The sequence below is a fragment of the Microtus ochrogaster genome (assembly GCF_000317375.1).
Source record: "Microtus ochrogaster isolate Prairie Vole_2 chromosome 14 unlocalized genomic scaffold, MicOch1.0 chr14_random_2, whole genome shotgun sequence".
In the NCBI taxonomy this organism is placed as follows: Eukaryota; Metazoa; Chordata; class Mammalia; order Rodentia; family Cricetidae; genus Microtus; species Microtus ochrogaster.
In genome coordinates this window covers 2,996,954-3,019,877 of record NW_004949097.1, presented here as the reverse complement: position 1 = coordinate 3,019,877, position 22,924 = coordinate 2,996,954, and the positions used below count along the sequence as shown (strand labels likewise).

At 47.5% G+C, this 22,924-nt stretch overlaps 1 protein-coding gene across 1 annotated transcript in view; it reads left to right on the top strand.

Annotated features, from left to right (window-relative positions):
* The window catches only part of Gucy2c (guanylate cyclase 2C), a 75,283-nt gene that overhangs the window by 46,291 nt on the left and 6,068 nt on the right, over nt 1–22,924 (top strand). Inside the window, exons 13-24 of the mRNA XM_005364517.2 lie at nt 1,187–1,249; nt 2,000–2,071; nt 2,469–2,573; nt 7,655–7,741; nt 8,910–9,042; nt 9,883–10,020; nt 11,186–11,274; nt 12,001–12,092; nt 14,957–15,115; nt 17,836–18,028; nt 18,807–18,981; nt 20,491–20,589. Of these exons, the coding sequence (XP_005364574.1) occupies nt 1,187–1,249; nt 2,000–2,071; nt 2,469–2,573; nt 7,655–7,741; nt 8,910–9,042; nt 9,883–10,020; nt 11,186–11,274; nt 12,001–12,092; nt 14,957–15,115; nt 17,836–18,028; nt 18,807–18,981; nt 20,491–20,589 (1,405 nt within the window). The remainder of the gene's footprint in view (nt 1–1,186; nt 1,250–1,999; nt 2,072–2,468; nt 2,574–7,654; nt 7,742–8,909; nt 9,043–9,882; nt 10,021–11,185; nt 11,275–12,000; nt 12,093–14,956; nt 15,116–17,835; nt 18,029–18,806; nt 18,982–20,490; nt 20,590–22,924) is intronic.

Below are 22,924 nucleotides of genomic sequence, written 5' to 3'. Positions count from 1 at the left end.
CTGCTCACAAACCCCATTTAAGTGCAGGACCTCCCGAAAGAGCCAGAGCTCTTGCTACTAGCACAAACCCGGAAGTTGCCAGAGTTTTTTCTGCTAAAGCTGCCTCTGGAAACTTTCTCTTGGAGGAGCCACACCTCTGCACACTGCCAGCAAACAGAGCCTGTCTGACAAAAATGCAGCTACCAAGAAGCTGTGCTTAACTCTGTTCTCTTGTGTCTAGAAGTCCTTCCCAAGATCTCTTAGTTTTTATGTGGATGTAGTTGCCCCATGCTGGCGCCATTTGTAGATGGAGACTCAGGTGTTAAGTTGATATAAAACTAGCCAGCACAGCATCCCAAGTTTCAATGAAATGCAAACTGAAAGACATCCAAGTCTTAACTTGTTTTTCTGTGTTTAGAGCAGAAGTCAGTGGCAGGAAAGGCAGGAGTTATATCTAACCTGCAATGGTGTACATATGTTCATTTACATGGGTGCACACATATGTATGTGTTGTTCTGTGTTGACTTTGTTTTGTTTTGTTTGAGACAGGGTTTCTCTGTATCCTAGCAGTCCTGGACTAGCTCTTGTAGACCAGGTTGGCCTTGAACTCACAGAGAGGCCTGTCTCTGCCTCCCAAGTGCTAGGACTAAAGGTGTGTGCTACTGCCACCTGGCCCGTGTTGACATTTTTTAAAATCAATTGCCAACATATGAAATCATGGAATATTATATAAAAATTGGTATTTCAGTCTTCTTTTGAAAACCCAGCTGACTTGGCAGTTCTAGCCAAACCCAGGATTGACGGAGACCTGGTCCTATCATCTCGCTTGCATCTCTGCTGGCCCTTTCGGCCTAAAATCGCAACTCAAATGCAGTGAGCTTTTGAAGTATCCTCCTCTGGGAGCACCTGCCAGGAGCTGTCATAGGCCAAGGTTTCCCGCAGAAGGAGAATCAGAGGGGCAAGAAGCCAAGAGAATTCTGGGTTCTACCAGGACCACGAGAGGGAGTGAGGAAAGCCCAGAGTATGAGGTGGTAGACACCTGGGGCGTGATCAGAAGGAGCAAAGGGTGCACTCCGGTTCGCATCAGGGGACCTGCCCTGCATGGTGTGAAGGACTCAGCAGACACCCCCACCCCAGAGACCCTTCGCCTTTGGCAGTGGACGGGACAGGCACAAAGTTCTGTAACAACTGCTCTTTTCTCTGCCAGATTGATGACGACAAAAGACGGGATACCATCCAGAGACTACGGCAGTGCAAATATGACAAAAAGGTTGGCATAGTGCTCCCCACCCCGCGCCCTCTCTGTCCCAAACCCCGTCAGTTTGTACATCATCATGTCCCCTCCAACTGTTCTAAACCCTTCCGGTTAGTACAATCCCCATCCCCTGTTCCCCTGCACCCCGCTCCCCTGAACTCCGTGGGTAGTTAGAGCAACCCTCACTGCCCTGTCCGGGTGTATGTTGGGCACTCTGACACATGGGACAATGCAGCCGTCGAGGTGCCCAGGTAGCTGTAAGGGACTCCCATGGAGGGCAGAGCCCTGGGGACATGGAGAAACAGATGAAGCTTTCTTGGGAGAAGTCGAAAACAGGAAGGAAAAGGAAGTCAGTTCTCTCAGGGAAGGAAGCCCTTCTACTTTGGTTCGTTCTCAAGACTCTCCTGTCAGGGAGGGGCTCCATCCTTCCTTCCTTGCTTTTCCTTTCTTTTCTCTTTTCTTCCCATTTTTTCTCATTTCCTCCTTCTGTCCCTCCTCCATTCTTCTCTTCCATTCTATATGAAATACGCAAACTCCAGCCTACGACATCCCAATTAGGAGGCACCAGAGATAGAAGCCTTAGTCACACGCTGTGACTGCTCCAGAAAGTTTATGCTACCATAGGGCCACAAGCAGACTTCTGGGAAAGCTCATAGTGAATGGCAGGTACCACCTCTGCCGTCCTGGGGCTCAATTGGCTGGAGATGGTCTGTGGAAAGACGCACAAGCTGCAGCAATCCCGCTTTCCGCAATTGATCTCTGCAGAAAGTGATTCTGAAAGACCTCAAACACAGTGACGGCAACTTCACCGAGAAGCAGAAGATTGAACTGAACAAGGTATGTGCTTGTACAGCCCCTCGGAACTGACTTCATCTCATTTCCCCAAACACTGCGGTCCCCTGGGTGCCGCTGCTGACAGAGAATCCCGGGCAGAGCAAAAGGTGATGAGGCTTTTTCTTGGCCGCCTACCACGGGATGCTGGAGAGTGGGGCCTGGTGTGAGCTACAGCACAGCCCTGGTATTATTTAAAACTACTTCAAATGTTTATTCAATGTGGTTGAGTAAGATGATGTTTGGGGGAAGAAGCGGATGCTGGCACTCAGCTGTTCTGTGGGATCTTCTTCCCAAAGATCTCAAGGGGAGCACATTTCTCTGGTGCACCAATCTTCACCCTGGCACCCCACCTGCCTCTGCCACTTTGGTTTGTAACCAGCCTCGCCGTCTGCCCTCCTAGCTGTTGCAGTCGGACTACTACAACCTGACCAAGTTCTACGGCACTGTGAAGCTGGACACCAGGATCTTTGGGGTGATCGAATACTGCGAGAGAGGGTCCCTCCGGGTAAGGAACCACGGTCACTTCCTATTGCCTAAGTGGTTCACTACATGAAAAAGACAAACAAAAAAACATACTGGAGATGGCTCCGTGTGCACCTGTATCTCCAATAGCCGGGGATCCGACATCTCCTTCTGGTCTCTATGGGCCCCGCATACATGTGGTGCACATGCAGGCAAAATGCACACACACATAAAACCAATTAAGAATTGTCCCTAATGAAATGACATCAGCCCTGGTATTATTTAAAACTACTTCAAATGTAAAGAGCGAGCAGAGTCACCAGGCTGCGTCCCCCTGTCCTATGATATCATTACAATCAAGCCATTCGGAAAAGCAGGATAGACATAGGGACAGAGTAGAGGGAAATCAAGTGCCCGATTCGGCACATTTTACATCACTTCCCTTGCTTTGGTGTCGAAGGCACAAGGGACAGGTGCTCAGGTAGCATCAGGTGACCTGCTATATGACCTGTTTCTGCCCCATGGAGTTTTCACCCCACGCTCCCTCAGATGGAGTGGATGGCTCAGCAGGAGCCTGGTGGGCTCCGGAAGGCTCCGGAATTCTGGACAAGCAAGTCCAGAGCTGGAGAAGAAGGTTGCCTGCAGAGCCAAGCACTAAGCTAGGACCCTCAAGCCACGGAGCACCCTGAAGGGTGTGCACAATGCACACAGGGGCAGGTGTCAGAAGCAGGACTCAAAAAAAAGCAAGAATAGGCTGGAATCCAGTGCAGGGACTCTAGGCAGGGCTAAAGAATTTGATCCCAACTCTGCAGAATGGCTGGGCATGAACTCTGACTCTCTGGGTGGCCAGATACCAGTGGGCAAGGTAATTCTGATGGCCTGAGTTCAGTCTCTGGGTCCCATGTGATCCCAGAGGGAGAGACTCGACTCACTCAAGTTGTCTGAACTCCACGAGAGCGCTGTAGCACGTTCACCCCCACCCCATGTATATAAAATAAATAAATCGGTCTTCATAATAATCTAGAACCTCAGAACAAAGCTTGGTGGCAGCTTCAGCCACTGAGCCTCCTTGTCAGCCCTGATTTTATAAACAAACACACAGATGGGCTAGGGGTGCAGGGAATGGTGGTGCTCAGGAGGCAGGGGGTGCAGGGAATGGCGGCACTCAGGAGGCCAGCTCAGGTGACCTCCCCCGTACACTGTGGAGGTCCACGGAGAACTGTCAGCACGCGCTGTGCTGTTAGAAGAGTCTCATCACAAAGGGCAATAGAGCTCTTCTTTCTCTTGCCTTTCCCCATTTTCTCTGTCAGGAAATGACCCGGGGTTTAGAAACGGTGCCAGGAACGAGGGACATGAAGACCAAACATATTTCCTGTTTTATCATGTCATCACACCACCAACAAAGGACGAAATTGCAATTCCCACACAAAGACTGTCAGCTCAACTCCTTTAAACCTTGATGCCTAATCCCCGTTGTCTTTATAAATATTGTTTGAAAGCTGAACCTAAGCCAACTCCCTCCAGACTCATTGGACACTTAACAAGGCTAGCGTAAGACTGACCATATAATTGACTATAGCCTCACGATGGTTATGCACACACACAGGGAAATATCAATAAAGTGCTGCAATATTAAGCTAGTTGTACCCAAAGCAAGACACAAGCAATAGAATTTAATTAATTCTGTGTATAATAAAAATATGATAATGTATTATACTAAAGATTATAGAACAACTGTATTAGCTGTATGTCGATACGGTGTATGAATGTGTGTGTGCATGGTGTGGTATGTGTGTCTTGTGGTATGTGTGTATTGTATGTGTGTGTTGTGTATGTGTGTGTTGTTTTTGTGTGTGTGTGCATGCCATGTATATTATTGTGTGTTTTGTGTGTGTATACAAGTGTGTGTGTGTATTGTATGTGTGTGTTGTGTATGTGTGTGTTGTTTTTGTGTGTGTGCATGCCATGTATATTATTGTGTGTTTTGTGTGTGTATACAAGTGTGTGTGTATTGTATGTGTGTGTTGTTTGTGTGTGTGTGCGTGCCATGTGTATTGTGTGTTGTGTGTGTGTATATACAAGTGTGTGTGTGTGTGTGTGTGCAAATGTGGAGGTCAGAGGTCGATGTTGGTCATCTTCCTTGTTCACGCCCCACCTTTTATATTGAGGCAGGGTTTCTCACTTGAATCAGAGTCTATGGATTTCAATAGGCTGCCTGCCCCAGGATGTCTCAGCCTCCCCTACACTGGGCTTACAAGAGGCCCCTGTGGCTGCCTGACATCCATGCAGGGGCCGGCATCTGGACTCCCGTCATTAGGATTGCAGGAAAGAGGTTTACCCAGTCTACCATTCCCTCATCCTCCATATGATCGTGTTAATGGACCCGAAATTGATCACTTGAACCGACGCTGATAAAATGACATTCACTTCTGATAATAAGTCTTCCTGGCCTTCTAGAGCTGGAAATATTAAAACAGCTCAGGAAGTGGCACATAGGCCTTCGTATCTGACTTTATAGCGCAGGGGTGTGTGCTTTAAGGAGGTAAAGAATTAAAGAGGGGGCATGCCAGAATGACACCAGGCCGGGTGATGCAGCCGGTGGTGATTTTCTTTTCTACCTCTTGATATCTTTCAAATTCTGCTCACATTTCATGAAAGACACTGTTGGGTCCCGGAATTGTGCAAATAGTGAGGAACAGACCTCCAAAGTCTATTAGCCAGAAGCCATTTTATTTAAAAGCACTGCGGGTGATGGGGTGGAGTGTGGGGCTTCTAACTAGTCAGGGCAGCAGAGAATTATTTGACTCTGTAGCCCCGAGAGAGGGCTACAAACTCCTTTTCATAGCCAAAGGTGATACACAGGGCACAGTACATTTTGGGGTTTACTGCATTCAGGGCATCTCAGTGTCTCAAGACTTGAGCTAGCACTCTCTGGGTACCTCTGAGATCTGAGGGGCATCCGGGATTGATGACTTCTGACTACAGTGTTAGTTCAAAATGTTTACATGGTCGTGGGTTCATTTCAATTGCCTTCCCCTGCCTGGGAGAACGCAGGGCAGAGAATAAAGTGGCTGTCCGTCCTCCTACACTCAGAAGTAAGCATATAGGCTACAAGCGTACAATTTTCACATTCCTGGGCTCTTCAATAGATATGTTCTTTTTGTATTCGAAATAGAATCCTGCCGAGTGGTGCACATTGACAGGTGAAAACAGGCTAGGTTGGGCAAGTGTTTGGGCCCAGGAGAGAAAGGAAGGAGTTCCAGAGAGTCCCGGCTGCTCTCAGCTCCCTCCTTGCGCCACGGCCGCATCTGTAATAACTAACAACTCTAGAACCTCCTGAGAAATTATTGGTGCCACGCCCAAGTTAAAGCAAGACTCTAATCAGGCTTTTTCCTAAAACAAGCAATTGTTCTGCTCCAGGTTATACCGAAGACAGTGGCTTCCTGGTTTAACTAAATATCTTCGTAGGATCCACCCTAATGTCAGATTAGTGTAAGGCCTACCTCCTCCAATTCCTAGGAAAGCCAGGAGCTCTCTAAGGACAGAGATCTTAGCTGATGTAAAGAAAAACCAGAGCAATTAAATCACCTGAAATAATTAGCATTGAGAATAGAGACAGAAGCCTAACGAAGGAATTCCCAGAAGCAATTCCCTGCTTGAAAACACTGGTCCAGCGGGGCGTGGTGGCACACATGCCTGTAATCCCGGCTCTCAGGAGGCTGATGGCTCTCAGGAGGAGAATCACAACTTCAAGGTAACATAGGGAGTTCTGCCTCCAGGCTGTGTGCGCCAGATACACAGGGTGCTTCGGGAGACCCTGCCTCAAAAGCAAAGTGTTTAAAAACATAGAAAACAAATCCAGCCATCTAGTCTTGGTGAGATGGAGCAGGAGCAGGCAAGGCAGATGCTGTTCAGTCTGACTCCTCAAGGTCGGTCTCCAGGCAGTGTCTGCTCACCTTCCCCCTACCTGATGGTGAAATTCACCCAACACCTGCTTTCTTTCTTTTTTAAAAAAATATTCATTTTATTTATTATGTATACAATATTCTGTCTACGTGTATGCCTTCAGACCAGAAGAGGGCACCAGACCTCATTACAGATGGTTCTGAGCCACCATGTGGTTGCTGGGATTTGAACTCAGGACCTTCGGAAGAGCAGGCAATGCTCTTAACCGCTGAGCCATCTCTCCAGCCCCCTGCTTTCTTTCTTTGGAGGTTCTGAGACAGTCTCACACAGCCCAGGCCGACCTCTAACTAATTATATAGCCCAGGTTGCCCTTGAAATTCTGGTCCTCCTGCCTCCACCTCCTAAGTGTAGTGCATGTTTGATAATGACAGCCAATGGCTATGTTTCTGGTTTATGCATTTCCTGTACCATACGCTTTATCATTATCTTAGGTTACTATACTATAGTGTTGATTATTTTAGAACAATACTTCCATTTATTGAAAAAAAAACCTTACTTTAGAGCAGTACGCTGTGTTAGCCAGCTACACAATTTACCTCAACTTTGTTTTTTTTCCTTCCTTCCTCTTTCCTTTTCTTTCTACTTTCTTGAGAGAGGGTTTTGCTACATAGTCCAGGCTGACCTCACATGGTAGAAATTCTCTTGTTGAAGATTCCCGAGTCATTTTGATGGTACTTGATTTATTCTTGTGTTGTTTTTTTTCCCTCATGACCCTGGGAGGAAGATCGTGCAGAGAAGGAAAGAAAGAGAGAGACAGAGACAGAGAGAGAGGCAGAGACTCTGTGTGTGTGTGTGTGTGTGTGTGTGTGTGTGTGTGTATCTGTGTCAGGGTGTGGGAGAGAAAGCCATTCTACACTAAAGCATGTCCATGGTCTAGAGGCTTTGTGCCCTGTGGTCTGGACTTTGAAGGTCCTGGGCTCTAGGTTTGAGTGAGGACACTGCATGACAGTCACACAGTACAATCATTTAACCCACTTCTCCGACTGTAGCTCTGTCAAACAAGCCGGGATGGTGTGTGATGATAAAACCATGGCATCCCAGTGTGTTCCTTACTCAACAGCCCCGTGATTGGATTAGTGGACACCTAATCTCTCCATGCCGTCTTTCCCACAGTGTTTCATCTTCTTCCTTGTGTGTGTGTTTTTCTCTCCTCCTCAGGAAGTTCTAAATGACACGATTTCCTACCCCGATGGCACATTCATGGACTGGGAGTTTAAGATATCTGTCTTATATGACATTGCTAAGGTAAGAGGCGTGTAGGCAAAAGCATTCATGAAAGTAAGACGGTGTAACAAGTTACTGGGCGTCACTCACGCCGGTTCACCCTAAGTGACAACAGTGGTAGCTATGGCGTATATAGGACTTGAGGAAATGATGTGTGCACTCAACGCATTCTTGTCGATTTGTCAGAAATAAAACCCATATGAAATAATTTCCAGTCTGCTAGATTTTAGGAAGTAATCCAGCTCTGTCATTTCCTTCCTAAATGTAAGGTTGTCTTATCAGTCCTTTTAGATCAAGGCAGCAGAGTGCTAGAGACACGTACATGATCACAGTCCAAATGAACAGTAAGTGAAGACACGGAAACAGGAAAAGCAGGGCTGGTGAGATGGCTCAGTTGGTAAAGCGCTTGCCGCTCAAACACGAGAACCGAGCCCAGTCTCAGAACCCATGTAAAAATTATCAGCTATGGTGGCACACATCTGTAATTCTAGAACTGGGAAGGAGGAGACAGGCAGATTGGCCCGGGCTCACTGGCCAAACCAGCCTGGCCTAACTGTGAAGCTCTGTTCCCAGTGAGAGACTGCCTCAGAACACAAGGCAGGGGCTTTCCAGAAGGCTTCAGGGATGACTCACTTGTCCCACAAGCCTGATGGTGTGAGTACAACCCCCAAAACTCACAGCGGAGAGACAACCAACTCCTGGGCGTTGTTCTCGGGCCTCCTCATGCATGCTGCGGCATGCATGCACCCACACGCATGCATCAAACACACAGCAACAAAAAGAAAACACAATTGAAGAAAAAATAATGAGGTAGATGGAACCTGAGTAACAACACAACCCGAAGCTGACGTCTGACCTTCCTTCCCACGCACGCACACACATGTTCCCCACCCCCTCACATGCAGAATCCCAAAGCCGTATGTCTTGAATAGCGGGCAGCTACTCCACTAGAGCTTACACAGCACCGTCCCTTTTGTTCCTATTATGAGCTGTACCCCGCAGCGTACCAGCAAGCACCGGGGTTTTCGCAATCCCTTTAAAGCAAGGTTCACAACACCAAATTTAAAATTGGATAGCATGGCAACATGTACAGAGAAATCAACTCAAAATGTCGTTTCTTTCCTTCAAATGGTCATTCAGTCAAAGCCTGCAATGGCTCTTTGTTTTCTCACCATCTGAAACATTGCAGGGAATGTCATATCTGCACTCCAGTAAGATTGAGGTCCATGGGCGTCTGAAGTCCACCAACTGCGTGGTGGATAGTCGGATGGTGGTGAAGATCACAGATTTTGGGTGCAATTCCATCCTACCTCCAAAAAAAGGTCTGTGCATTTTTTACTTTATTGAAATTTCTACCTAACTTACATAGTCATTTTCAGTATCGTGGGGAAAGCCCAGAAAAAGACCACAAAGGCACACAAGTTGTGTGAGGGCGGTATGCAAGCCTTTCCCCTCCGTTCTTTAGCACAAGTCACAGAGAAGTGACCTCAGAAATCTAGAACTCATTCCAACATACTTTCTTTCTAGCTCCAAAATTGAAGGTCTCATTTCCAACTCTATGTAACAATCCTTTGGGTTTTGTCCTCCAAAATAGAAGAGAAATTATAATCCTGCCTCTATTTCCACAATCCTGTGAGCTTAACATAGTATTGGACTAAATATTTCCATTTGTATGGGTGCACATTCACTTGTGAGCTCCAGAGAAGCCTGAGGCTAGGCAGGAGCCTTCGGTCCCTCTCCACTTTATTTACTGAGGTGGTCTCACATCTAAACCCCAGGCCTGTCCATCAGGCCTTTCTGACTGACCAGCTTGGCCTGGGGAATCAGTCTCCACATTCTGAGAGCTGGCTTGGCAGGCAGTCACCACATCCTCCCACCACTCACACGGGTTCTGGGGTATCCAAACTCAGGTCGTCACCGTCACACAAGTGCTTTGCCCACGGGGCCTACCTCCCATGTCCTAATGAGATCTTATAAAAGACCTGCAGGGTACCACGTTGGCTCCTAAAGCAAAGAAGCAGAGCTTTTAATAAGGTGAGACAGAGCCCATCGTCCTCAGCTTTTCCCAACTGTATCTGCTGATTGCAGATGTCTGTTACCTGAACTTTCAGCCTAAGTAAACCACCTCCCTCAACTTTGTCCTGTTGGCGTCTCACACACAGACCTGTGGACTGCCCCGGAGCACCTGCGCCAAGCCAACATCTCTCAGAAAGGAGATGTCTATAGCTTTGGGATCATTGCCCAGGAGATCATCCTTCGCAAGGAAACCTTCTACACGCTGAGCTGCCGGGACCAGAATGGTGAGTCCGACCTCTTCCACAGCCTGGCCCGGAGCCAGGCGATCTGCACTCTAGACTCTCTGGCCCATCTCTAGTCTCATATCCCAGGCCTCTCATCTGCTCAAGGAATGCCTCTTTGTCTGAGTCGCACATTCTAGGATTGCAAAGGCTCAAGATTAGAGCGCTAGGCCAAGAGCCCTTATTATGTATATCATGCATGGGTGCTAAAGGATCTTCCTTCTCTTTCTAGTGTCCACACCTGGGATCCCAACACTCTGGGCGGAGTGTCTTAGTTGAGGTTTCTATTGCTGTGAAGAGACACCATGACCATGGCAGCTCAGTTGGGGTGGCTTGCTTACAGCTTCAGAGGTTCAGTCCACCGTCATCATGACGGGGAGCATGGCAGCATGCAGGCAGACAGTAGCTGACAGTCCTACATTGTGCAGGCAACAGGAAGTTGACTGACAGTCACACAGAGGGAAATGAGCCAGAGAGACCACAAAGCCTGTCCTGACAGTGATAGACTTCCTCCATCAAGACCACACCTCCTAAGAGTGCTGCTCCCTTTGGGGGCCATTTTTTTTTTTAACCACCACATGGAGGCAGGAGAATCAGGAGTTCCTGACTACTTTAAAGTCAGCCTGGCCTGCAGGAGACCCTGTCTCAGAAAAGCCAAAACAAAAAACAAACAAACAAAACAACAATACACACATTCTTCCTGCACCCTCTGGCTCTCCTCCTGATCACAGAAGGGAAGTTACCTGCCTACGAGCTAGACTAGCACCTGCTAGCGAGACTGCATTCTCATCGGAAGCACGGCTTAGTTTTCTGTCCCGTTCTCACTGAGGGCAAGCACTTTATTCCGTTCATCCGGTCTTCACTTTCTGAGCATTTACTATGCCCTAACCCATGACTGGAGGTCAGGTGACTGCGGGATCTGGGAGGCAGGGGAGGGAGCATGGGACAGAGAGAGCTCTATGGAGGCAGTGGTAGAATCTGAGCTGTTGAGGTGTTCAAGTGTTAGCAGCTCCTGGGTTGCGAAGTGGGAGGAGACTTCTCCCACCTGACTCTCCTCGGTCACACTCCTACTGGACTAAAGAGCCAGCATGGGGTGAGCCAATTCAGAGGTGACCAACAGTCCATGCTGGAGTTCCTTTTGTGATGTAATTATTCTCATCCCAATCAGAGAAGATTTTCAGGGTGGAAAACTCAGATGGGATAAAACCGTTCCGTCCGGATCTGTTCCTGGAAACTGTGGATGAGAAGGAGCTGGAGGTAAGTCGGTGTTCCCGGTCTTCAGCGATCGGTCTACCACAGAGTCTGTGGGCAAAACTGCAAAAATGTATTCATGTAGAGAAATGCTACATGGCCTCCAGGTTCCTGGGAGGTGGCCCATGCCTCCTTAACAAGCTCTCTGTGGCTTTCCTGGTGTGCAGCCCCCGGTCACATCCTCTTGCCTCTCCTGTTTTGCTTTTTCTCATCTCTTCTGCCAATCAGAACACGAGTGACTCCATTTGGACCCACCCAGGGAACCTAGTACAACTGCCCTCTCTCGAGATTTCTCTGTTAATCTCGTTTGAGAAAATCAAATGGTCTCCTTTGTTGGTAGCTTTTCTTCCCCCTTGTGGTTTCAGTTACCAGCAACCACTGAGGTCCAATATTACTAAATGGGAAATTCCAGAGTAAACTATTTATAACCTCATTATTTTTTTACCCTCCCTAAACACCACATGTTCTCATAAAACATTTAATCCCTCCCATAAACCTAGCCTTATCCAAACGGTCACCACGTTTCAATGAATTGCCCCCGAGAGGCTGGCTGGGTGTGGTGGTGTAGGTGGCAGGGTCCATACCATGAAAAGGGGAGAACCTCAGATTGGTCCTAGCCATCACGGCAGATCCTTATGAGATGCCCCCTGCCTTGATCACAGAGGAGAACACGGTGAGACTCCGTCCTGGAGTTTAGCACCCCGAGCTAAGCCACCTTCTTCTTCTTTGCAGGTCTATCTACTCGTCAAAAACTGCTGGGAGGAGGATCCCGAAAAGAGGCCAGATTTCAAGAAAATCGAAAGCACACTAGCCAAGATTTTTGGGTATTGCCGACATTTTTTACTTTTCTTCCTCAATCTTGGATTCCTTAATGATAGATAGCTGACGTTTAGCCACCCCAGGGAATGAAAATGCTTAGGTCTATAAAATTCTCAGGCTGTAACCAACACCTGTCACGTAAAATTCAAATGATGCAGAGATAAAAAGGCCACTGCTCAGGGACATACTCACTTATAAAGTTAAACGCTCAGGGACAAAATAAATCATAATCAATCATATTTTTATTAAAAAAAATAGTTTCCAGAGGCTAGAAAGACGGTTAAGTAGTTAAGAGCGAGCATGTACTGTAGCCAGGAGGTGGCACACGCCTTTAATCCCAGCACTTGGGAGGCACGGGCAGGTGGATCTCATTCGAAGTCATCTGGTCTACAGAGCTAGTGCCAGGACAGGCTCCAAAGCTACACAGAGAAACCCTGTCTCGAAAGACCAAGAAAAAGGGAAAAGGAAGGAGAAGGAGGAGACAGAGGAGGAAGAGGAAGAGGAGGAGGAGGAGGAGAGGAGGAGGAGGAGGGGGGGGAGGAGAGGGGGGGGGGAGGGGGAGGAGGAAGGAGAAGGAGAAGGAGAAGGAGAAGGAGAAGGAGAAGGAGAAGGAGAAGGAGAAAAAGAAGAAGACACGTATTGTTCTTGCAGAGGACCCAAGTTTGGTTCAGATAACCCACATCACGAGGCTTACAATGAATTTAACTCCCCCTCCAAGGGGTATGATGCTTCTGGCTTTCCTGGGCAACTGTATTCAGGGCACAGTTCCTCCACTACACACACAAACATAAGTTAAAAATAAATCTTAAAGAAAATAAAATTCCCAAGTTAGGGTGTGTGGGCAAGTGGGGAAGACCTGGGAGGCGTTAAGGGGGGGGGGAGTCAAAATATATTGTATGAAAAAAATTAATGAAACGTATAATTTCCAGACCCTTCTGTAAGTCTCACTTGGGTCCTGAGATTCTGTAAAGCTCCTGGGAAGTTCTTTTTTAAAGTTTACTTATTTTATATGTATGGGTGTTTTGCTTGCATGGATGTCTGTGTGCCATGTGCATGCAGTTCTCACAGAGGCCAGAAAAGGCTTCTGACCCTGGGACTGAAGTTACAGATAGTTGTGAGCTGCCGGGAGGGTGCTGGGAATCAACCAGGCCCTCAGGACGAGCACCCAGTGTTCTTAGTCACCTACCCAACTCTCCAGGCCCAAATGGGTAATTCTTAAGACTAGCAGATTCTTAATATTTTTAAGATCTACTCTTCAGTTTTAATTATTTGTGTGATGTATGGGTTTGTGCACATGTGTGCAGGTGCCCAAGGAAAATAAAGGTGCCAGATTCCTGGGGTGCTGGGAGATGAACTCGGGTCCTTTGGAAAGCCAGCACGATCTTACTAAGCCACCTCTTCAGCCCCTGAGGTCAGCAAGTTTGAAAGATCTCCAAAATCACCAGCTTTGGCCCAGACACTTTAGATTTGCATTTCTGAATCAGAACAGGATTCAAGGTCAAAGTGGGGGGTGTACCCCATTATCCAGTGATACTGCATTCTGGGTGCTGTGTGCTCAGTGCAGACAAGAGCTAGGAATCCAAGTTTCTATGGTAGGGCACCATAATGGCTTGCTGAGGGACAGAGGGTAAAATACCTCCCCTCACAGGCTACCAACTTCCTTGTTCATAAAATTGGAGTGAGCTGGACGGTTTCTTTCATTCCTTCCATCTCTGACTTTCTGGAGGTATCATTGTGTCCAAAGATTCAGATACCGGGGGAGGTGAGAATCCAAGGCTTGGGTGGGAGCTAAACTAATTGAGATCATGGTCTGATGGGCAGAGTGGCTCAGTTTGTAGCAGGAAAGAACAACAGATTAAATCCCTCCCTTTGCACTCCTTCCCTGACCTGTCACTGAGGTCAGAGGGGCTGTGCAGTATCAATGACATGAACCCTCAGGGAGACACAGGGGCCCCCAGTCTTCGGCCTTGACTGTGGTTCTCAAACATAGCTGCCCATCTGAAATTCCCTGAGGAACTTTAGGAAAACCTGACACCTGACTTCTACCCTAGAGCATTTGATGCAACTGGTCTCAGCTGTAACCTGGCATTGGAAGTTTTAATAGCTCCCCGGGTGATAAAGATTCACAGTCAAGATGTGAAAACTTTTAATTGAATCCACTCAAAGGAAATAAAACAATCTATCATTATTCCTTGTACCTGCTCCTGATTCCATTCTGCTCAACTAGCCTTTACCGGTGGAGCCAACTAAGAATCCCTTGGGAGCCTGTATATATATGTCTCTTGAGACCTTTAGAGATGGCTTAACAGGAGGCTTTTGTCACACAAGACTGCAGTGAGTTCAGTCCCCAGAACAACCAAGTTGTCCTCTAATGTCTAAACCCATATCATGATACTTGCTCTCTCTCTCTCTCACACACACACACACATGGTGGGGGGGACAGAGACAGACATACAGAGAGACAAAGATAGACACAGAGACAGACAAACACACACAGAGACAGAGAGACAGACAGACACACGCACACACACACACACACACACGGTGGGGGGGACAGAGACAGACATACAGAGAGACAAAGATAGACACAGAGACAGACAAACACACACAGAGACAGAGAGACAGACAGACACACACGCACACACACACACACACACACACACGCACACACACGCACATTCACACAAAGAGAGCCATCTCCTTCTGAGAGCAGAAGTGGGAACCGGTCAATGATGTGGCATCTTAGAACCTCCCCTCCCCGTGCCTTCACATAGTGTAAGCATTATCTTTAATACACGCGACACTGTGAGAACCCCACATGCCCCTTCTGTGACATACCTAAGAGCTCTTTGTCTATTACCACCTGCAGCCTTTTTCATGACCAAAAAAATGAATCTTACATGGACACCCTGATCCGCCGTCTCCAGCTTTATTCTCGAAACCTGGAACACTTGGTGGAGGAGAGGACGCAGCTGTACAAGGCAGAGCGGGACAGGGCTGACCGCCTTAACTTTATGCTGCTCCCACGGTAAGGCGAGTCTCCTGCAGACGTGGCCTCCCTGATTCCACAGCCAGGCTCCAGGGCTCCCACCTGAACCCTTCAGCGTGCCCGCCTCTCACTGTTGCTGGGATTGTTCTAGATTTGGTTTGGCCTTGTATTTACTTGGGACTGTATAGGATGGCTTCCTTTTGTAGATCCAGGAACAGATTATTGGGGTTGACGGTGCTTGTGCCTTGCCAAGCCCCACATCCGATTCCACTCAGAATTCCTAAAGCAAGGCATTTTGGGAGAATCCTGGGCTGAGCAGAGAGATGTGAGTTCTGACACCTTGTTAAGCCTACAGCCTTCAGGCAAGTCGCTGTCTGTCTGTCCTTGGTCTCAAAAGCAGAAACTCAAGTCTCCCTGTGCAGTGTGTGAACCGTGAGACCTTCAGGCCTTAAGTGTTAGTTTCTTTGCTTTCCTTCTTTAGGTCACCAGGGAACTCTGAGTCGTAAGTAGAGGCTGCCGGTGGGAGAGGAGTTGGGTAACACTCACCTCACCACCCGGGCTTCCAGAAGCCAACATTGGCCTCTTCTTTGTGAAGCTGCAGCCTACTCGGGACAGAAGTCCCAAGACAGCTTCATGTTTTCGGAGCACTGGCATTTGAATACGTTCCTGAGGGACGTTAAGATAAACAGGGAATCACACCATGATTGTTTGGCCCATGGCTTTGTACAAGCGAGAAATAATGGTCTCTTCTCATTAAGGTGTGGCAAACTGTTAACTTCAGTGTAAGAAGTGCCAGTAAAGTCCTGGAAACTGAGGCCAGCGTCACAGAAAGGACACCATCACCTGCCTGTGACATCCATGCTGGACTACACCATAACGGTGGCTTGTCCAGGTTACTCCTTTCTCAACCCCTCCCAGATCCACTGCCTCCCAATCTGATGACTTTTTCCAAATAGATAGATAGTTTCTTCTCTATTAGCCTGGGCAGAGAGGTGGGGGGTGCACACATGCCCCCACTCAATCCATGAGACTAGAAAAAGCCCAATGGAACCATGAGCCTTCCCGCTCTTACACACAGGCTGGGAGAGCATTCTGAAAATACACTAGAGCCTCCTCCCCCACCGCCACCTCTATGTCAAAAAGGGTAGGTGTTACCGCGTCCCATAACCTCGTTGTGTTATGCAGAATCCCTTGCCTGGAAAGTAATGCTTAGTTGACAAAAATAATACTTTCATTACCGGGTGATAGGCATGGGTTTTCTGGAAGATCCACAGGCATTCTGCAAATGTTACCCTCACTTCCAAATCTTCTCCATCTCCCTGAACATCCAGGGTCTGGGTCGCAGACAGTTCACAGTGCATGGGATTGGTGTTGCTCGGTCCTAGGAACAATTCTTGTCTAATGGGATCACCAGAAATTCCCACTTCCTTTTCAGACCTTCGTTTTCTTACCTATATAAAAATGGAGGAATTAGGGACGGTTCAGAGGTTAGGAACATTTGCTGCTCTTGCAAAAGACCTGAGTTCCCAGCACTCACTTGGTGGCTCACAACCATCCCTAACTCCAGTCCCAAGGGATCTTGTGCCCTCTTTCAGCCTCTGCAGGTACCATACACACATGTAGTATATGCATACATGCAAACAAACACTTGTACAAAATAAAGTAAAATGAGGGATTTGTTAGCATGGTCTGCTGCATTTCCCAGCTTCTAGCTTCTGACTCTAAGGTTCTATATTTCTGCTCAGACTCCCCTCAAAATGACTCTAATGGCAGCAGAGTGTGCCTAATTCCAGTCAGCTCCCATGCCTTCTCCTCCAAAGGAAAGGCTTCTTGACCCCTAAAGGAAGTCCCGGTCCATTTGGATGCTTCTGTTGTATTGCTTGCTCTGAGCAGCTGCACCTTCCATCTCTTCAGTGAGACTTTTCTTTTTTGTTTTTGTTTTTTAAATTTATGTGCACTGCTGTTTCGCCTGCATGAGGGTGTCAGGGACCCTGGAACTGGAGTTACAGACAGCTATGAACTGCCATGTGGGTGCTAGGAATTGAACCCCGGTCCTCTGGAAGAGCAGCCAGTGTTCTTAACTGCTGTGGCATCATTCCAGCCCCCAGTGAGGCTTTCTATGTGGTTTCCTTTGGCATCCTTTGCAGAAGTTGCAACTTATATACAGTGTGGTTGACTTTACTTTTCAAAGGACTCAAATCTAGTTCAAAATATCCAACAAATTCCAATTTAAGTATATCAAAATGAACGATGACTGCATTATTCATTTGGCCCGATATTAAATAATACCATGAAGCACATGAGAGGAGTGGAAATGTTGGCTTTGAGGTCAGAGGTAGTGAGCATAGTCTTGGGGTCAATTTCTTAGTCAGTGATGCACTCCTCATCTAGGCTTCTGAAAATGGCGCTGCGCTTGTTTGAAGTCGGTTGTCAATGGAGACATGTATAGGTATTAGAGTTAGACAGGTGTTAGGGCTGTGCATTTATGTGTATTATTGATAATCTAAGTTAATGTTGAAAATGCTTTTATTCATCCAAGTTTAAATACATACATACATACATACACATGCGTGTGGGCAATGTATTCATCCACACAGTGTATGCAATCTCTTCCTTTTGCTTCCTGGGCACTCGCTGGAATTCATTAGAAAGCTCAAATTTCTGAATCCTGGTGACAGTTGCTACAATCTAAATTGTTTACGTTAAGGCAAGAAAACTCTTCAGAGGTTAAACATGGTTTCCGGTCCTCCCTCATCTAGGCCGGTGGTAAAATCCCTGAAGGAGAAAGGCATCGTGGAACCAGAGCTGTATGAAGAAGTCACGATCTATTTCAGTGACATTGTTGGTTTCACAACTATCTGCAAGTACAGCACCCCCATGGAGGTGGTGGACATGCTCAACGACCTCTACAAGAGTTTCGACCAGATTGTGGATCACCATGACGTCTATAAGGTAATGGATTGGCCCTCAGGCTGAGACAGCTGGGCAGCCCAAGGCCACAGGGCCTGACACCCTTGCTCCTGCTTCCTGTCGCCCTTTGTCCAACAGATACCAAGAGGCTGATAAGAATGCTTCCTGTTCTTCCAGAGGTCCTGAGTTCAGTTCCCAGCTCTCAATTCAGGGGGCTCAGAACTGCCCGTAACTCCAGCTCCAAGGGATCTGTCACCCTCCTCTGTCGTCCCCCAGGCACCTGCGTTTATATGCATGCAGAAGCCCACACACAGGCACATACAAACATGCACCCAAAATAGATAAACCCCTAACACTTGATGAAGTGGTGGCTGAATTCAAACTAGAACAAAAGATGTGTGGAAGGGTGGAGAGAGGTCAGATGTCCAAATGAGCCCCACCTTTAAGGAGCAGTACAGGGGACCAAGTTACAGCAAAAATGAATTCGGGTGTCAAATGTAGAGGGAGTGACAGTGTTTCAGATCACCTCCAAAACCATGGGTAGCATTTAAGCTGACTGTGAAAGAAGTGGAGACAGTGGAGTTAGGATAAAGCACAAGACTGCAAAAATGCTTGATTCCCAAAGGAACCTACAATTACTGTTGGGGAAAGAAAAACTTACCTGGAGAAACTGGCATAGAATTGGCCCTGAACGAGGTGCACAGAACTGTGCCCTTACTGAGCTCCCAGCCCCGATTTGTGTGTGCATTCAGTGCAGGCTTCCATTCATTCTGGCATCTTCCCACTGGGCAGAGCCACTAATGAGACAGTGTTCCCACAGGTAGAAACCATCGGCGATGCCTATGTGGTGGCCAGCGGTTTGCCTATGAGAAATGGCAACCGACATGCGGTAGACATTTCCAAGATGGCCCTGGACATCCTCAGCTTCATAGGGACCTTTGAGCTGGAGCATCTCCCTGGCCTCCCAGTATGGATTCGCATTGGAGTTCATTCTGGTAAGGAGTTTGGCTTCCTAGCAAGTGGGAGTTACTCACAGCAGAGCACACAAGAGCATCTTGATGTGATTTGCTTTTCGTCAGACTCCTTAAACTCTATGTGCCAAATGTGGGGTTCATTACACATCCTGGCATAGTTAGACCCAGTTCCTAGAGAACACTTGAAACAACACCATGGATAGCATGGTCTACTGTCTCACTTATTGCCTTCCAGCTCACAGTCCCAACTTCCTGTTCATCTCCCGTTAGAACAGTGCAATCCTGGGGCTGGAGCACTGCCTTAATGGTGAGGAAGGTACACTACACTTGGCAAACACCTGAGTTTAGCTCCCAGCAACTATGCTGGGCGGCTCACAGCCTGGAGATCTGAGGTCCTCTTCCGGTCCCCTCCAGTGCCTGTGTTCATGGGCACCTACCCACACGAAATGGATGCGTGCACGGAATGAAAAGTAAAATCCTTTTCAGAAAAGGAAAAATACTGTCTTAAAAATACGCGGTTCGGGGGAAAACAGCTGGGCCGATTCCTCCAGCATTTATACCTTCTTCACAGAAAACACACGGTGGTAGCCCTGGACTCCAGACCAAACTAATGAGTTTACTTAAGAAAGAACAACTCAGAGACAGTGTCCTTCAGATCCAAAGTACTTCAGTAGGCAATACGGACAGGGAGCATCTACAGACAGAAAACAGAAGGGAGGTTGGCGGGACACAGCGCCTGCTCCGAATCCTCTCCCCACAAGGCCTAGTCAGGAAGGTTTCAAGCTGGAGGCCGTCTGAAAAAATGAGGTGGGGGAGAGAGAGCAGAGGTGAGAGACTCAAGGCAGAGAGCAGCCTCTGGCCTCCAGTTTAGTTTACAGCCTTGAATATAGAGACTGGAGAAGATAAGTAGTCAGCCTTATAGAAACACATAGCTGGACGGTAACTCATAGCCAGCCTAGGTGTCCAACAACAGAGGATGGAAAAAGAGCATGTGACACATAGGTCCAGTGGATAGGATATCCTGCATATCATATTTACATTATGATTCATACAGTAGCAAAATTACAGTTATGAAAAAGTAACAAAAGTAATGTTATGGTTTGGGATCACCACAACATGAGGAACTGTATTAAAAGGTCTCAGCATTAGTGAGGTTGAGAACCACTGCCCTAGCTGGAAAGCTAGTCTTCAGTTCACGTGTTGATGTTGTCCCTGCAAACCCTGATGTGATTGATGACCCTTCTTCCCAACGGTCACATTAACTTTTCCTGGGGAGACAGGAACATCTACTTAGGGCAGCTACCAGAGAGAGCTTGGCGGGCCAGGAAGTCGTTCATTGGGTTTTCTTACAAGAGTTTCGGTGACCTCAAATAACCACATCACTCATTCATTAGAAGAATTGCACATGTGTTCAGCCGTGTCTCCGTGCATTGAAGTACTCAGCCTCACAACCTGACTGTGAGAGACGCTCACCCATCCCAGCTCCATTTTTCAGTGTGCAATGATGCTCCTCTTCGTCCTTCGTTCTAGGCCCCTGTGCTGCTGGTGTTGTGGGGATCAAGATGCCTCGTTATTGCCTATTTGGAGATACAGTCAACACTGCCTCTAGGATGGAATCCACTGGCCTCCGTAAGAAGGGGGGTTGCTAATTTTCATAGAGAGCAGAGATTCTTCCAGTAGATGCACTTGTAGACTTCATTACATTGTGGTGAGCTGCTAAGTGTCGGTGAAAGGCAGGCGGACCCTCACATGGGTTAGACTTGATTGAGCCTGTGTTAGCAGACTCGCCATGATTTTGTTGTATTTACCCTGATTATTTTAGCCTTTTTTTGTTGTGATGTGAACGGCGGGGCTGCGTCCCCAGCACCCCAGCCGCCTGCTAGCTCATGCCCCGAAATAATTACACGGACACTGTATTCTTTTAAACACTGCTGGGCCCATTTCTATCTAGCCTCTTCTCAGCTAACTCTCGCACCTGGACTAGCCCATTTCTAATAATGTGTGTAGCACCCCAAGGTGCGCTTACCGGAAAGATTCTAGCCTATGTCCATCCTGGGTCGGAGCTTCATCGCGTATGCCCCCGAGAGCTGAGCTATGGCGTCTGTCTGAGGCATCTATCTCACTTCCTCCTCCTCCCAGCATTCTGTTCTGTTTACTCCTCCCACCTATGTTTTAACCTATCAGGGCCAAGCAGTTTCTTTATTGCTTAACCAATGAAATCAACAGATTGATATATGACACTCCCACATCATTTTTTTTCCTTCAGCTTTAGACTGTTTTTGTATTTTTGGACCACGTGCAATGAATTCGGGCATGTTCTAGCTGGACTAACCATGAACTTTAGGATAGACCTGTGTAAACCGTGTGGTCTCCAATGGGAAAGACATGGACCAGACACACCCTGACTTGGCTTCACCTTTCCTGTTTATTTGATTTCTCTAGAAACTGGTTTGTTCTAGGAATTTGTTAGTCCACAAGGTTTCAGGTTCCTCTTCGGATTGGATCAGCCCTTGACATTTTTCTAAGGCGTGTGTCTGGCAGAATTGAGGAACCCTGCACGGCATGCAGTAGACACTCAGTATTACTGATAGTGATAAACATGCAGTAGATGCTCCATCTATATTAATAATAGTGATAAGAGCAAAAAATGTAGAGTAGAGGGAAGAAAAGCAGTGGCCGGTGATGTCTAAAAGATGACAAAAGCAGGAGCCAGGATAGGATTTGGTAGTTAAACTGGCTATGCGTTCTTAGCATGTAGCACAAAATCAAATCATCAAGAAAAGAACGAGGTGATGAATATTAACCTTCATCAGGCGATGAAAGGAGACAGAGACCCACATTGGAGCACCGGATAGAAATCTCAAGGTCCAAATCAGGAGCAGAAGGAGAGGGAGCACGAGCAAGGAACTCAGGACCGCAAGGGGTACACCCACACACTGAGACAATGGGGATGATCTTTCGGGAATTCACCAAGACCAGCTAGCCTGGGTCTGAAAAACCAAGGGATAAAACCGGACTTACATAGCAGACAATGAGGACTACTGAGAACTCAAGAACAATGGCAATGGGCTTTTGATCCTACTGCACATACTGGCTTTGGGGGAGCCTATGCAGTTTGGATGCTCAACTTACTAAACCTGGATGGAGGTGGGCGGTCCTTGGACTTCCCACAGGTCAGGGAACCCTGATTGCTCTTCAAGCTGATGAGGGAGAGGGACTTGATTGGGGGAGGGGGAGGGAAATGGGAGGCGGTGGCAGGGAGGAGGCAGAAATCCTTAATAAATAAATAAATTTAAAAAATAAAAAAAAAGAAAAAAAAAGAAAAGAACGAGGTGAGAGTCAAACAGACTCAGACTAAAATACAAACCATCATCTGCATATGTTGGGGGAGTTACTCCGTCTCTCACGGCCTCGGGAAGAGGAACACAGAGGATGAGATGGATCCCTTGTTAGGAGGGTTTCTGGACAGGACTTGGATGATGTGGCGTTATGCACTTGGCAGTCCTCTGGTCCACGGAGGGTGTCCGCTATTCTGGCCACTGTCATGGCTGTGGTGTGGCTGTCGAGCTTCTATCAATGGGCCTTTAGGTGGGACTCCCTCATTCTTGTTTTTCAGAAGATAGTAGTGCTGTTGAAGAGGAAAGTCTGAAAAAAAACAGAACCCAAATCTTCACCTTGTTTGTGCAGCACCTTAGCTGTTAGGAGTGACAGCATTCAGAACCCTAAAAACACAATGCCAGACCCTTTTACTTAGGTGTAGTATTTTCTCTTCTCACTGACGCTGTTTTTAAAGGCCCATTCACTAAACCAGCTGTGTGTGTTTCTCCTCGATGGGGGAGATGCTTAGAGTGCTGTTGATACCGAGAGTCGGGGAGAAACCAACGTGGCCACAGCAGACATCAACACGGGGGGACGTTCATTGGTCTGCTTTGTGTTTCCAGCCTTGGGGAGAAACCAACGTGGC